This window comes from Cynoglossus semilaevis, chromosome 11, assembly GCF_000523025.1.
Source record: "Cynoglossus semilaevis isolate Cse_v1.0 chromosome 11, Cse_v1.0, whole genome shotgun sequence".
NCBI lineage: Eukaryota > Metazoa > Chordata > Actinopteri > Pleuronectiformes > Cynoglossidae > Cynoglossus > Cynoglossus semilaevis.
The window spans coordinates 15,340,536-15,356,844 of NC_024317.1; the positions used below are offsets into that span (position 1 = coordinate 15,340,536).

Here is a 16,309-nt window from a genome sequence, read left to right on the forward strand (position 1 = left end):
GCTTATTCAGAATCTGTTTTCAGCCGATGCAGAATCTATGAGGTTTTTTTTTCCTTGAGTAGATGAACTTTGTCCTGGAAAGAAATCATTAATTCATGTCATTTACTTAATGGGCCTAAGGTCCAGCTCTTCCTTTTCGTCACTGATCGATGATAACAACGAGCTTGAATAAATAGAAAAAGCTAAGAAAAAATGAGGGATTTTGGTGTATATTTTCTGTATAAATACATTTCTGCTGCAATGTTCAGACCCAGGGCATCATCGTCTGGCGTGGTGACCACGACTCTCCTCCACACATTCATCCAGGTTCTCCTCGTCTCTGTTCTTTTTATCCAGGTAGATTGACGCGACGCTCCTCAGCATGGAGACATCTGTGTTCAACTCCTGGCTCCTCTTCCTGCTCTTCAGCCCAGCAGTGCCCATGTGTTTACCCACAGACTTCACTATGTATGTGGAGAAACCAGAGTGTGACTACTGTGTTGCTGTGAACACGACAATCTGTGAAGGATTTTGCTACTCGCGGGTATGTACAATTAAAATATTAGACATGACTGACATTCACAATCCAGGTCAGGCGACCCTCAGGGATCATACACGAGCCCCACAACTTTCTATTTTTGACTGCACATTCACACATCACACAGCGTAGTTAGTGGTGATTTTTTTTTATTCTATATAAATCAGGACAGAAACAGTTACAAACCTAAAAAGGAATTTTACTGCAGAAAATAAATAAATAAATGTCCTGGTAATGTGTGTCCATTTACTGCAACTTCACTCTTTGATTTAAATATAAATGGGCTCAATCTCAAGACCTACCTTTTTGTAAAACCCATTTTCTGTACATTAAGCAATTGCGTTTGTTCAAAGTCTGACAGAATAATGGCTTTGAAACAAATACAGCACTGAGCCCAAAGGCAGAAGAACATTGAGTCCGAAAAATTGTACAAATTCAAACATGCATGCACTTCAACTTAATGTTTTTTCTTCAGTTTAAATCAAGCCTGAGTTCCAGATTCCTAGATACTAGTTCAGACTAATTGTGTCATTATTTTGTGAAGCTGATATTGTAACTTTTCTAGTTTTCTGTATTTCCTTTTATATCTTATATCTAGATACAGGGGAAAAAACCTACATTGTTCATGCATTTATTCTCAGTGGGTCAGAATATTGTAGTGGTGTCTTTACTGGTCTGAGGAATAAAGTCAGTTCAGAGTTCAATGTTCTGACCAACAGCAGGAAAATTGACTGTGTTACATTTTTCCAGACCTTGGATCACTGCATTGGCTTCCTGTGTGTGAAAGGATCTAGTTGGAAATCCTGGTACGGGTCAACAAGATACTGAATGGTCTGGGGTCCAAATACTTGTCAGAGCAGCTCATGAGACAGGAAGCATCGAGACCCCTCAGGTCACCAGGGACAGGTTTCCTCTGTGTTCCCAGGGTCAGAACCAAGGAGGGAGAAGCTGCTTTTAGCTTCTGACTTTCTGCTATACATTAAATCAGGACTTAAAACACCGTTCTTTACTGCAGTTTTCCAGCTTAAATAGTACTAGTTGGTGCTAATTTAAGTCACTTCAGCTTTGTTAGTTGATTTTAAATTGCATATAAAAACTAATTTTGCCTGATGTACAAATGGTGTGATGTGACTTCCCTAAATATTAATATTACTTATTTGCTAAAGGACAATTAATTACAATGTTTGTGTGTGTGTGTGTGAACAGGATAGCAACAAGAGGTTCCTGCGTATGCCTTTTCAGACGCGCTGCACCTACGACCAGGTGGAGTACCGCTCCACCGTCCTGCCTGGCTGCCCCATCAACACCAACGCCATCTTCACCTATCCCGTGGCTCTTAGCTGCCGCTGCGGCTCCTGCACAACTGAGAGCATTGACTGCACTCACAGAAGCAGCGGTCGCAGACAGAGGTGCACCAAACCAGTCAGACACATCTACTCGTACCCTGATCCAGCAAGCCCTTACTGACCGCTCAGCTTTTATGATTCTGTAATGGTTACTACACAGCTGTAATGACGTAACCCTGAAAACAAGCGGTGTCATAATTATAAAGCTGTCCCCTCTTCCTCCATCTGCACTGTTGCCTATGTTATCAGCATGTTTTATTATTGCCCAGTACGCTTTTCTAAGATTACAATGGAGTGTCATCCTAGTATGGATTTCACGTTGAAACTATGTTTGGCGTGTATGTTTACCACACAAACACACTGAGGCTGCTGATGTCCTTCAGTCATGAGATTGTTTCCACGACACAGCATTTAAACAGATAACTTCTGTCAATGTTGAACCTAAAGCTTTTTCCATCCCGATCTGTCCACCTTTCCCCAAAAATAAACTTTTAACACATGAATAACTTAACTAATGACTGTAGGAACTACTGACAAATTTGTTCATCTTAATTCAACTTTGTGTGTAGTCATCTACGGGCAGGGGGTTTTGGAATGACAGCTGGACTGTAAAAATAGCTGAGCAGTTCAAGATGGAAGAATGTACAGTACAACAAGTCTGTCATGTCATGTGTCTATTCACGTGTGTGACGTAGGATCACATGCTGCGTCGTTCTTCATTAATCTTTTATTATTTATTTCAGTTCATCTCATTTCCAAAAAGCAGGATCTGAATCAAAACAGACAAACTTGTTTATAGGATAACTTTAATTAAATGAAATCCATTGTTCATGTACAGAGAACTGAGTTTACATGTCAATAAAATGAATAGAAGTACAGTACATTACACAAAAAAGACACAGTTACTCTGAAGGAAATATACTACTGCTACTAATAACATTAGTAGTAGTATCTGTACACATAAATAAAAGCTTTAAAAAACATGAAAGACAGAGGTATTCAAGTACATAATGTGACCTGATATTTAGGACTTCGGCATCCACTAAGACCGAGGCTGCGCCCCCTTTTGTTATCAAAATAAGGCCATTCAGTGCAGTGAAGTACGGACCTGTACATTGGACCTGTACAAACAACCGCTACACAGGTGCATGGCCCAACACTGGAGGGCCAACTCCTCCAGTGTTAGATTAAGATGAGTCCTAGGACAGGACTCATCTGTTCACATACACCTCAAGGATAAAACACACTCCTTCGAGGAAGACAATGTGCACATTTTGGCCAGGGAAGACAGATGGTTTGAGAGAGGGGTAAAAGAAGCCATTTTTGTCAACCTGGAAAAACCATCACTCAACAGAGGAGGTGGACTCAGACACAACCTACCCACATATAAGGCTCTCTTAGGAACAATACCTAAAAGATTTGCCTCAGTTTTATGCAACAAAGAGTTGACCAAAACCATTTGACCAAGTGACCGAAACCATTTTGATGAGGAGTGCAACGACCCATCAGACTAGGGAGCTGAAGTAGCTTTATTCTTTGTCACACCCAGAGTATATATTTGCTGTATCTCCTAACACCAGTTAGAACTGAAGAAACTTCTTGGATGACAGGTGAAATGTCTTCTTTGAGAAAATTTCACGCCCAGTTGCTTAACAGAACTCTTTAACCTTGACCATGACCTGGATGACTAAGAATCTTCATAGACATGTTTACATGAATCCCCTTTCTCCCCTGCAGGAGGTGCGTGCATACAGCTGTACAATCCTGCTCCACTAATCGCTCTGCTGGCAAATAGCCACCAAAATGTTCACAGCATATTTCAAGGCCTGCCGTATTTGATCAAGCTAACTAAGCACTAAATAAAGAGCATTATACAGCAGAATGTAGTCAAACCAGAAGCCACTGTTTGTATACATTACAAAGTTTACGTCCACCCTGTTTCCATGGAGCGGGTTAGGAAAATAAAACTGTACTTCCTTCAGCCTCCGGTTGTTACAAAACTTCTGTGCCCTAAAGACTACTCCCGGCATGGAATGTATGTCTTTAAATCAATTATATAACCACAGCCAGTGACGACAAAGCACACCCTTGTCTTTAGCATCCACCTTGTAATTTTCCAACTAATTCTTGATTCTATGTGTACTTTTCTAGATTTTTCTGACCAAGCCCAACATCAGTAACAAAAGCAATTAAACCAATGCATCACCATATTTCCTAAAGTGTTCGGCATCTTGCAAAAACACAAAAAACCAACCCAGGAGTATGGAAATAAAAATACTTTTCTTTTAATAACAGTGACTACTAAGAGAAGACTAATACAATTTTACAACACCCATGTTCGGAACAAACCCACACCTATATGCCAAATATTTATATTTATGGTAAGTCAAAGTGTATCCAGTGATAAGTAAACTACTGAGAAGAATGTAATGATGTCTTAGTCATATTCACTTCCTCAAACCAGTACCTTAAAGACTTAAGCATGTCACACAAACACTGTAAAGGAAGCTAATATACTGAAGGACATTTTAAAGTGACAGAAGTTTATGCTTAGCAAATGTTTTACAGTTGTGTTTTTATGTAACCACACCCTGTCATTTTGCAAATCATATTCTACAATACTTAATTTTATACATGTCAGGGAGATGTAAATCATAATTTTAAATAAGGAGAGGCTTAGGCAGAGCTAGGCATGAAGAAAGGCTGAAGCTAGCATTAAAATATAATACAATTAAAATTAGTGGTCATTTAGTCACTAAAGATATGAACAAAATTAAGCAAAAAAAAAAAAACCAGGTTGCTTTAGATCAGGCTAAGAAAGGCCATACAGACACACAGTAAAAAATGTTTTTCTTTTGTTTATCTTGACATGAGAACTAAGTCATAGAAGGGGTAAAAGATTGGCACCTATAGTCTGCAGGCTGTACTTCAATCATCACTTTTGGCTCGAAAATGGATTTGACAGCTTGCGTGTACCTGCTTGTTTTCCAGTCTGTTTTATGTAACTACAACAATGCAGTATTTCTACTGTACTGCAGCCAAGCAGTTGATGGTTTTTTTTCACTGGGCATAGTGGGACATTTTGGTGTTTTTGTTATAAAACGTGAAATAATATATCTAGTCAACTCTTCAAATATGAACAGGATAAATGCTCATACGTTTTCTGTTGTATTTCATTATATAATTTTGTAAACCGGGGCCATGGTCTCGTACAATATGTTAAATTTAAAATGCAAGTCTTGTACTTCTTAGTAATTGCGATTAAATATATATAATTGTTATATTTTGCTATCTCTCAAAATTCTTTGCTATCCTCTAGCAATTACATACATATTTTTCTTATGCTACCACTGAACTGAATGCTACCACAGAACTGAAGAAGCCTCTTGAATGAGAGGTGAAACTTTGTTGCTACCTATGCTTCACAATTGCAATATAATACATTTTAATGAAAATCAATAAGTAACATTTCAATAGATGGCTTGGACTATAACACTGGTGATAGTTGAATTCATTTGCTGTCCGTTTACAAGCTGACACTCCTGTTGCGCCTCTATGCCAGTGGAGCGAAGCATTGATCTGGGGGGCGGGGAGACAACAGAAACGTCTAGAAAACGTTTCAACGAATGATGTCATTCTGCTGTTAGACCTATGAAGAACGAATGAAATACTGGAGAAATATTCGCAGATTCGTTCAATGATGTAAACTCCAAATGTCACTTTAATAATTATCGCCTTCAAACCTCTCAAAGAATACAATTTTAAAATGACATTTTTAAACAGTCATTCAATGACTGAAAAAGTGCACGGACCACAATGGCGTGTGTCGAATTACATACAGTATGTGCCCCACCTCGCACTTTTCTGATTGGATAAATAGTTTGACTGACATTTATATTATTGAATCAAATACTGGGTGTGAAAGAGCAGCCAATCAGCTGCATAGCCCCATCGGTTAGAACATGATTGGTTAAATGTGCCGGCATTGTCAGATTGTGTGACCGTCCCCTCCCCCTTTAGCTTCATCTTAGTGGAAAATTCCCACTACTGCGACTCTGAAGCTGCACTAACACGCATTCCTACATAGGCAGAGTGGGACTCAGTGATCTTACAGACACAAAAAAAAGCAAAGAAAAACTTTCTGGTGAGTAAAAGACGTTAGTTTTGTCTAAAAATACCCCATCGTCGTCAGGTGTCAATTTCACGGGCTGTTTCATGCCTTTTGGCAGCGGCTTTATGGTGAATGCGTTTTTTCACCCTCGCCGTTATCAACCGTTATACTCTTTTCTCTCTTTTAAATTAACGGATTTGTAATTGTTGTTGTTCTTTTAAATTGTTAAATAGAACAATTTACGTTTGCACTCTCGTAGATGTGTTTCTGTAGCGGTTTTGACCATGTTAAATATTGCATCAGCCAGAAAGGTTAACACAATAAAAATATTGAAAATATTTGACTTGAATAATAAAATGAAAAACGTGCAAAACACAGTTATAACTGTTATAACTCTAAATAATTGTGTTTTGACGAGGGGCGACCTGTATTTGTTTATTTACAATTTGACCTCGCTGCAATGTATGTAAGTATTGGGTTAAATAATAAGATGTCTTTTCTTACTAATATTATGTTTGATGGCTTTTTGTTTGTAATTGTGGTTGTTTTACGACTTTCACGAATCTTTTGGCGAAATTCGAACTGAGATAAAAAATGTGTGAAAGGGGGTCTCGCCCATATTTGGCGTTCCGGTATGTCGCGAAGCCACGCCTACTGGATGTGCGGCTCATGTTACAGGCAACAGGGCTGGGCTGCTGAGATAAGCCAAAGCCGGTCCAAAGTGGGCGGGGCCTAAATATCTACATATACTCTGTGTACTCCGCAATCCACTGGTTTATTATAGTAACTGACGCCTACTCCTATCACCTCTTTAGAACTTCGCACATCCGTTTCACTGAGGATCACCGAACATCTCTTCATTTGTCCACCTGTACTATATCTCAAGTCATGTCTCAGAATCCGATCAGGTACGTTTCTATTGTATCCCATTTTGTCTAAAATTAGTTTTTCATATAATGACATAATTGTTGTATGTGGTCATTTTGTAACATTTATTCTTTAATTTTTCCAGGAATTTGGGATAACATTATGATGTAGTTTTGATGGTACATGTAATGTCTTTATTAACACATTGCTGTTTTGTTTTATTTCAGTCTCCCAGCCAAGCTCATTAATGGAGGTATTGCTGGCATTGTTGGGGTCACCTGTGTTTTCCCCATTGACTTGGCAAAGACCAGGTTACAGAATCAGAGAAAAGGTCAGCAGGTCTACAGGAGCATGTAAGTATTTATAGGTATTTATTTTCTTAGATTCACTGTCACACTACCACTTATTTTGTCATGATGTCGTCTTTGTGCTGGTGTAATCCATTGTGACTCATTCTAATCCTACATCAAACACTTGGACAGGCAGGATGAATGTGTGTCATGTGATCAAATTCCTTACTCAGATAGAGGTGACTGTTGGTCACTCTCGTTCCTGTCCAGTGACTTAGCTTCTATCTGTTTGCCTTTGGAGAGTGGAAAATTACAGGTTAATTTATTTAAATCAGGATTACTTTCTAAATGTTAGACTAAAACAATGTATTTCATATTGATACCATTGATTTTTTTTGTTTGATAGGATGGACTGCCTTATCAAAACAGTTCGATCTGAAGGTTACTTTGGCATGTATAGAGGTAAGAATTATGAATGTCTGAATTTTTAGAACCAATAGACCTGAACACGTAGAAGATTATCGAATATAGTTAAGGGTAAGATGTCACTGTGGTGAGATGGGGCATTGATAGAACAAATAATATTTTTTAGCTTGGTGTAGAAGTGTGAGTTTTATGGGTTGCTAAGTTATATCATTTGTTTTGGGATAACAAGTTTCAATCACAGATTTTATAAAAGAAGTGGACCTCACTGTTGAAAACTGTAGTTGCAAAAACACAGACAGAAGTGAGACTCTGGGAACTCTGATAGTGTCACTCACTCTAAGTGCAACAGGAGGCAGCAGTTGTTAATAAAATTCAGAGTTTCTCCAATTTGATAAAGAACATTTTCAGGGCTTTCACCCTTGCAGCCAGGAACTCGTCCATTTCTTTTGTATGATCTGTGGTTTTGGGAAAACACATGTGGATGCCACAATGGTAACTATAAAGATAAAGTGTTATAAACTTGATACAACTGTCAGTGAAGAGGTCAGTTAGTTATTATGACAAGAGAGTAGTCCAACCTTGAACATGGCTCTTGTGACACCTTTTTTCTGGGTCGCTGTCTGTGTGAGGAATGCTTTGTTTGCATCTGTGTTTTTCATATTACAGACATGGGTCCCCTGGGATATTGAAGGCTAGCCGATAAGGCGCAGCCACGCTGGAGGCAAATCATTAAATGGTTCTTACTACATTGCTCTACTTAAAACTATAGGCATATGTTTTTGTTTTGTCATCTGTAAATCAACTCTTTTATCAATAACTTCTTTACTTCTTTCTCTTCACTTCCCCCTCCTGGATTCTTACCCTCAGACTATTGGTTGTGTCTTTGAAGGATTTTGGGTCAACTTTGCAAACCTTTTTGTGGTGAATTAACATAATTGTTTTGTCTGAGACGATTGTCTCAGATGTGTTTATAGTGTACCCAAAGAATCTTCACACAGCACATAGTCTGGGATCCTGTTTCTCTTTCTAACCTCCGTTTTTATTCTGACACCCTTTCTTCCCTTTAACCAGTTACTGATCTGTAACCTTTCTGTAGTTACAGATCTCTTCATATCTTCTTTTCTTTCTATAGTTGATAAGATTGATGTTTGCATCCTATACTTTTCATCACCTTCCTCCTTCTCTCCCTTGTTTTTCCCACTTTTTACATTTACCTTTTGAATCTGCAAAATTGTGCTTACTTTTAAAATGTTCTTTTGTCCTTTTTACTTAAGCTACTGTAAAATGAGCACGTCTTTGTGTTGACTAGCTATACATTGACTTAATTACTCTGTGATGCTGTAATTAGTGTGACAAAAAATGGAAATTTGTTTTTTCTGTACATGTACCGTACTTCATAAAACACAGGATGGTGACACTAGTGCTAACTGTGTGTTTTTTTTCTTCCCAGGTGCTGCTGTGAACCTGACACTGGTCACGCCAGAGAAGGCCATCAAGTTGGCTGCAAATGACTTTTTCCGCCATCATCTTGCAAAAGATGGGTAAGTAAAAAACACAATGTAGAAAATAACTGAACATACCTTTATACCTTTTACTTCTGCTTTTACATCCTCCTCCTCTTCTTCTTCTCTTGCTCATTCTTCTTCACCACTTCCTTCCTCTTTTTCATCACCTTCTTATATTAATCTTCTGTCCACAGAAAAGGGCTGACGGTATTTAAAGAAATGCTAGCTGGTTGTGGTGCGGGCATGTGTCAAGTCATTGTGACCACGCCCATGGAAATGCTAAAGATACAGCTGCAGGATGCAGGCAGACTTGGTAAGTGAACCTTCACTAAAGTGTTTGAATCCATCTCCAGATAGATGACACATGACCTGTCACCAAATATACTGAGGTATTAATGTGGAATAACATCTTTCTCCTTTTGTTACAGTGGCCCAGCAGCAGAAGCCAGTCATGCTAACTCCCACAAAGCTTGTGGCTGCCAACACAATGCTAAGCCGCTCTTACAACTCTGGCACGGTGGTGTCGGCACCGCCACGAGCAGTGTCAGCCACCCAAATAGCAAAAGAACTGCTTCAAACCCAGGGCATTCGAGGGCTGTACAAAGGTCTTGGGGCAACATTAATGAGGTAAGATCAAGGGGGCAACTGAAACTCACTAATCAAGTTTTTCTGGGTGTAGTCTGAAATTACACTCTCATTTGTTTATTTCAGGGATGTTCCTTTCTCCGTTGTGTACTTCCCATTGTTTGCAAACCTGAATCAACTGGGAAAACCCAACCCTGACCAGTCGTCTCCTTTCTATTGGGCTTTTCTGTCTGGCTGTGCAGCAGGATCTGCTGCTGCTGTGACTGTTAACCCCTGTGATGGTGAGTCTGAAGTTGAGTTTCTGAAGCATCTTTTGTTTGACAATATGCTTGAAGTTTAGATCAGTTATAACATTTTAACTTGTCAACAAAGGCTTTATTTGGTGGCTGACAAAATGAACTTGTAAAGCACAATAATTCATTTCGGCATAATGACGCACATTGAACATCCAATAATTTGCCATCCTTTCACTTATCATTGCTCTAAATCGATGCACAGGTCAATTACATAGACACACACACACGTACTGGGAAGAAGTTTAAGTTTCACTGAAGCATCTCAAGCTTGAAATACTATCTCAAATCCCAGTGTGTGTTTGCAGAGGCTTCAACAGGTCAGAGGGCCAGTTTGTGTCAGATCAGACTGAATGAGATCAGTCAAAAAATAGGTGTGAAACACATCTGTTAGTCAGATTAATAAATGCTATTTCTTTTACAGTCCTCGTTATTTTTTTTAACTAAAAACATTCAAAAACTTGGAGCAATGAAAAGTGTTCTGCCTCTAACTGCCATCTATGGATTTGAAAGTGAGCATGCATTATGAGAAAGTGTTAAAAAGCCTTGTATTATCTTTGTGGGATCCATGGACAACAATAATCTGTATTTCTTTTTCTGTCAGTTGTGAAGACCAGACTTCAGTCTCTTAACAAAGGTGCTGCTGAGGAAACGTACAATGGAGTTGTGGATTGTATTAGGTAAGTCATTCATTCGTTACATACTGACACTCCATATGTTGTATAACATTTTTGTATCTCTGTTCATGCCTGTTGTGTAACAATAAACCCTTACTTGGTGTCTGCAGTAAAATCATGCGGAAGGAGGGACCTTCTGCATTCCTGAAGGGGGCAGGCTGCAGAGCTCTGGTCATCGCTCCTCTCTTTGGCATTGCTCAGGTCATGTACTTTGTCGGGGTTGGAGAATACATCCTGGACAACTCGCCTCTCAGTCTCATGTCGGTATGATGAGCCAACTATGCAGAAGACCTTCTGGGCATAAGGGATGAAAGATCTGGCAGCTAAGTACCAGGAGTTTACAGAAGAAAAGCAAACCAAACAAACGTTGCCTTCTTGAAAACGTCCAAAAGGCTTCAGGCTGTGAGGACCTCAAATTTTACCCTGTGTGTGGCTTGACAACTATTTTACAACTATGTTGCACTTGCACACTTTATGGCTTACTCTGTAGGCAATGGCCATTGGTTGGGTTGTTAGCCTTACTGTGTGAGGGACTGAACATTTGCAGTGTTTTTCTTTCCTTGTCCTGAGACTGTCCCATAATGTTTCCCTCTGTGAGGGACAAGGGCTCATTTCATCAAAAAATATTGTTTTCCTCTTTCACTATTTTCTATGTATTTAGCCACAGCTGAGTATAGCCTGAAGTAGTTTCTGTTAGATTTCCAGTTGCTGTCTTGTGTGACAGAATCCTTGCACTTGGGTGTCAGTGAAACCGTACACACTGAGGCCCAGTTTAGATAATTTGGCGCAGATGGAATGAGTTAAAAAAAAAACAAAAAAACTGAATTCACATCTATTCTGGACTGTTTCCATGTGTAAGACCTGTACTTGTGACATGGGACCATGCAATCTATTACACCATGTTCAGTATCCTGTTGAATACTTGATCATAGTCTGACTGCTATTGTACTTTGGTTGTAGCTTAAAAACATTGAAGTCTTTGTGTTGTCATATCTTCAAAAACTGATTTTAGATTATGACCCTTCAGTACTGTGAAGATTATATATGTGTATATATATATATGTACATATATATTTACACGTGTATATATGCAACCACTGCAGTAGTCGTTTATGCCTTAAATGTGCAGATAAACATTTCGTTGTAAGTATGACATATGCTCTTATATGCTACTCAAAAAAAGTAATTATCACATGGAAAATAACTGTTACCATACATGTGGACAATTGCCTTTTGTACATACTGTTAATATATATATGCATATAATAAATGTTTTGATGCAATCTTTTAGTGTTTAAGAGTAATGTATACTGTATGGATCAACAGTAACATTGATTTTAACAGTGTCACAGTCACTTCATGTGAAGCCACAGTGGTTAATCCCCATCTGTCACCAGATCTCATCCTGACTCAACCCTTAGCATTAGTCTTGGCTTTGGTCTCACATTTTCTGTCCAAGGTATGAGGAACGGCCTTGGTTTGAGCATTTTGCCCCTGGATACAGTGACATGAAGCAGGACTCGAACCAGCATCTACTGGTGGAAAGATCCAGTGTCCAGATCCCTTTGGCTGGTTAACAAATATGTTTTCTATTTAAGACTTGCACTAAGTACCTTGAGCATGAAGTAGAAACAAAATAAAGATCTCAACATAAAAACAAACCAGACCACTGTCACTCTTTTTCTTACTATGATTTGGGCTTGACAAAATTACAGTGCTACTGAATTAGGCAGATCAGTTTAATGCATGATGGACAATAACTATGATGATTTAGGCTTCCAGTTGAGACTCAACAATGGTACAGTGTTGTGGTCACTTTGTGTGAATGGCATTTATGTGAATGCAGAGTTTTGTAAAAGTAAATTTGCAGGGAAAAAAACCCTAAACAAACATGAGAAACCACTCAAACATAAAAGCACCCATGTATTTTTTTTATTATGCTCAACAATGTGACGTACGCTATTATTATTGTTGTTTCAAAATTCACATCTTATTGGCACACCAGCAAGACTTATCACACAAAATGCAAAACTAACTTACTGTTACACTTCACACATGCTCCGGAGAAGCTCAGGACAAAATGTTAACTAATCTGAAACATGATTTCTGGAACATTTACGTTTATCATCGGACCCTGACGCTCTGTGGTTGACTTCACGGCTCAAACCTTCACTATTGTGCTTTAACAAGTAGCAATACTTTCAGACTGGTGCCAGGCAGTTGGCACAGTCTTTCTGTACAGGACAAGGCATACGTGTATTAAAACAGAGTGTTAGGCCCATTACGAGATTAAAGTTGTACATATACGTGAAAAAGTCAGAGCGTTACGGCTTTTTCTTGTAAATTTACGACACTTTGCGACATTTACGACAATTGTTGTTTTCAGGTTGATCACCCATCTTGACGTCAGATGTACTGAAGATTTAACTTCACGAGAATACATTTCGACTGTAGTCTCGTGAATTAACGCAATTTTATTTTTCTCAATAAAGTTCAGTAGTTGGAGACCAAAGAGGCACATTATGGAAACGGAATCAGCAAAGGTCAGCTAGTCCTCAAAACAATTAAGCACACATATTCGAAGGCATCAGGTCTTTAAAGGAAAAACGGTTGAAATTCACGGAATAAATAATGTTAAAAGCAGCTACACAGTCAGTGTTTGTATTTACAGCAAATACTCCTCAGCAACAGCATCTTCGTTGTGGCCGCTGTGGAAGAGGGTGCTCTGACCAGGAAATGTTACACGGTTGTGTCAAATATGGAATATGTGTTACATAAGAGTGGAGCTCACCTTCAGTGCTCCACAGTGCTCAGTGCTATTGAGGAGATGTGATGACGAAAATTAATCATGTTGTAACTTGGTCTGTGAGATCATTCTGCGGTGTCGGTGTACTTTACAGTGATCAAACTAATGCAACATTACAGTTGCTTTATTAAATTAAATCACTGCAGGAAACTATACAACTACATTACGGGGTACCTTAAATCAACACAATTTAAACTTTAGCTCTTGTGGTTCACCTGACATTTACATTTAGGAGTTTTTCCAGGCTACATTCTGCCTAAAACATCTTAGTTTGACCACTTCGGCACGTAAGTTGCAACAGGTGTTTACCAAAAATTATGTGTTAAACCGTTTTTCTTCCATAATTGGGGGTGGTGTCCCTGGCCCAAAGGTTGGGGACTGCTGCCTCAGAGGCTTGACTTAACTAATTCTACTACTGCCAGCACCCTTGACTTGCTTCTTCTTCTTTATTGGATTTTAATAACAGCAGTGCATTGTTTTGGTGGCATAGCTGCCACCAACTGTATCTTTCTGACAGAGAATATCTTTCCTGATATTTTGCAATATATGAAGATAAGATGAATTTGAATTTGACCATTTTGTTTTAGAACCAAACTCTTAAAAAAACCTTAAATATGTTTTTTAAATACCTTTAGAGAACTATTTTTAAAAAATTGGGGGTCTGTTTATTGCAGTATTTTTGAAAAGGTCAGCTTATAGTTTCCAAACAGCTTTTAAATACAAGACGACACTGCACTCTAGTGGCTGAAGGTGTGCCATGCAACTCTTTACCGTCACACAAAAATGCGTTAAAACTTTTCCTTGGACACTAAAGGCATCACTGTGATTATTCTAGTGTACATCATTTAGTCTGGGTAACCTTATCTAGATAAGCTAACTACTACACCGTCAAACTGTTTACTATAAAACGTCAGTACGTCATCAGTTGAAGGTTTTTAAACGTATAATGTTAAAAATGTTTGATGTTCATTATGTAACCAGTAGGTGGCACAGTACCACTTGGTCCCTAATTGCTTGTAGGTGTGTTCAGGACAGGTATAACTACAAATGGAAATACAATTTAAATTCAGTTCCATATTGCATTTTTGCCAGAGCCATTATCAACAATTGACTCAAATGAAACAACCTAAGCTGACATTTTGAAAATGAAAAAGTAAAATCTTTTTTTTTAAGCAGGCAGTAACTTGTTAGCTGATTTTAATTGGTTTAAATGACTTAGGTCAAAGGTTAAAGCAGGGGTGAGACTTAGACCATGTTTTATAAAAGCTCCCACCCCCCCATGTCTATTTTAGTCTGGATTCTATAAACTCCTGTGAATATAATTCGATTGGTCACATATGATGCTTGCAGTGGTCTGGATGCTGGGGTCAGGAGTCAAGTCAGCATCTATATAACCTCCCTGGTGTTCCTGATGGCACAACACAGCACCATGCTGAAGATCATCCCCAGGATCTGAAATCACACACACACACACACACACACAGAAAATGTTAACCATCTGGTTAAAGCATGTTTTTTCTGATACAGCATTTCACTTCTGTTTTCTTTGAGATTTCTTACCATGACGCCTGCTATAGCGATGCCAATGTAGCCAATGATGTGCAACTTCTCATTGAAGAAGTCTGTAATTGCAGACAGACAGTCCTGGACAAAATACACCAATGGTTCATTATTATTATTATTATTATTGGACTTAATGTGTAACTGCAGCTACAAGTGTTTACCGGGGTGTCACTTGGGAATTCTGCACACAGGTCGTTGGGCACATCTGATGATGAACCACCACAACAATTCAACTGAGAGTAAAGAAAAGAGAGAAAATTCAGAGGGACTATTTCAGTGAACCTGCTTCTTTCTGTTTGGGTTTAAATGGCATCTGATGGGTCTTTCTTAAAAAGAAAATCTTACCAGAATAGTCCTGATTACTTATAAAATATAAGACACATAAGTGAATAATATATGCATGATCATTTATAAAGTTAATTTGATATAGTTTAACAGTAGTGATAATTTAAATATGTTTGAGAACAGGCAAACTCTTCTTGCTGTAAGACCAGAGCACTAATAACTCTTCTACAATATGATGCGACCTTCACTTTGTTCAACCTTAAACCTTCATGTTCATTAGACTGCCATGTCTGAATAAAATCACTAGGCCAAAATTATTATTGTAACTCAATGAATAAATAAAATGTAGCGATGATGCAGCAGGAAGGTGATTTGACTCACGGTTTTGTGGTAAATGGTTGCTATGGCAGTGCCGTTGGCAGTGTTGGTCTCAGAGATGGAGCTGGTGTAAAACTTCTGCACCTCCTCAACAATCTGTGAGAGATAGCAGTGTCATAAAGTTAATCTCATGTGAAACATTTTTTAAAATCAAAACTGTTTAGTGGTTTGTAAAAATCACTACCTGGTCCTTGTTTATGAATCCAAACACACCAGCAGTAATCTCTGCACCAAAGATGATGATGAGGCAGGCGAAGAACTGCAGAACAAGATCAGATTGTCGTTACAGACCTAACTTCAACACAAATCACACCGTTCCCCCCCCCCCAGAAAATAGCCAATAAAACTACATTATCATTTTGAAATTTAAAAGTGAAAAAATATTTTATTGCATAATTATGCATAATTACATGTTTTTACATCTGTGTCTCTCAACCAGAGTAAAATAATTGAGTGTATTTGGACCATGCTGTACTACTATAGAAAAATACTTAATGAAAACTATTGTTACATAATAAAACTAGGAATTCAGGAATTCTTACTCACCGACATGAGAAGACACTGAGATTCACGTACAGCTCCAAAACAACCGAAGAAGCCAACGACCATCATCAGTCCTCCAGCTCCAAGAAGGATGTACACGGCTGGAAGAACAACATT

General features: G+C 38.5%; 3 protein-coding genes across 5 annotated transcripts in view; 2 read left to right on the plus strand and 1 right to left on the minus strand.

Moving 5' to 3' along the window:
- The first annotated feature begins 198 nt into the window (after positions 1-198).
- On the plus strand, positions 199-5,989 carry tshba (thyroid stimulating hormone subunit beta a). Its single transcript, XM_017036483.2, has 2 exons — positions 199-523; positions 1,724-5,989. Exons 1-2 carry the CDS (start codon positions 362-364, stop codon positions 1,982-1,984), a joined length of 423 nt encoding a protein of 140 aa, XP_016891972.1. The 5' UTR covers positions 199-361; the 3' UTR covers positions 1,985-5,989.
- slc25a55a (solute carrier family 25 member 55a) lies at positions 5,871-12,278 on the plus strand. Of its 3 annotated transcripts, XM_008320884.3 has the most exons (10): positions 5,871-6,007; positions 6,790-6,882; positions 7,069-7,194; positions 7,538-7,593; positions 9,008-9,098; positions 9,257-9,375; positions 9,491-9,689; positions 9,774-9,928; positions 10,545-10,620; positions 10,728-12,278. In XM_008320884.3, exons 2-10 carry the CDS (start codon positions 6,863-6,865, stop codon positions 10,885-10,887), a joined length of 1,002 nt encoding a protein of 333 aa, XP_008319106.1. In that variant the 5' UTR covers positions 5,871-6,007; positions 6,790-6,862; the 3' UTR covers positions 10,888-12,278. The 3 variants fall into 3 exon arrangements, with proteins under 3 accessions (XP_008319106.1, XP_024915633.1, XP_016892202.1); XM_025059865.1 differs by lacking the exons at positions 5,871-6,007; positions 6,790-6,882 and adding an exon at positions 7,324-7,447 and having other exon boundaries at positions 7,073-7,194; XM_017036713.2 differs by lacking the exons at positions 5,871-6,007; positions 6,790-6,882 and having other exon boundaries at positions 7,109-7,194; positions 8,224-9,098.
- Positions 12,279-12,527: 249 nt separating this feature from the next.
- tspan2a (tetraspanin 2a) overlaps positions 12,528-16,309 on the minus strand; it is a 12,520-nt gene continuing 8,738 nt past the window's right edge. Inside the window, exons 3-8 of the mRNA XM_008320883.3 lie at positions 16,196-16,293; positions 15,834-15,908; positions 15,653-15,745; positions 15,148-15,219; positions 14,984-15,067; positions 12,528-14,875 (exon numbers count right to left, since the gene is read on the minus strand). Of these exons, the coding sequence (XP_008319105.1) occupies positions 14,810-14,875; positions 14,984-15,067; positions 15,148-15,219; positions 15,653-15,745; positions 15,834-15,908; positions 16,196-16,293 (488 nt within the window). The 3' untranslated portion in view covers positions 12,528-14,809. The remainder of the gene's footprint in view (positions 14,876-14,983; positions 15,068-15,147; positions 15,220-15,652; positions 15,746-15,833; positions 15,909-16,195; positions 16,294-16,309) is intronic.

Coding starts and splice junctions, on each gene's coding strand:
- tshba (XM_017036483.2), top strand. CDS start 362: ATGGAGACATCTGTGTTCAACTCCTGGCTCCTCTTCCTGCTCTTCAGC. Junction 524..1,723: donor AAGGATTTTGCTACTCGCGG/GTATGTACAATT, acceptor GTGTGTGAACAG/GATAGCAACAAGAGGTTCCT.
- slc25a55a (XM_008320884.3), top strand. CDS start 6,863: ATGTCTCAGAATCCGATCAG. Junction 9,376..9,490: donor GCAGGATGCAGGCAGACTTG/GTAAGTGAACCT, acceptor CTTTTGTTACAG/TGGCCCAGCAGCAGAAGCCA. Junction 9,929..10,544: donor GACTGTTAACCCCTGTGATG/GTGAGTCTGAAG, acceptor TTTTTCTGTCAG/TTGTGAAGACCAGACTTCAG.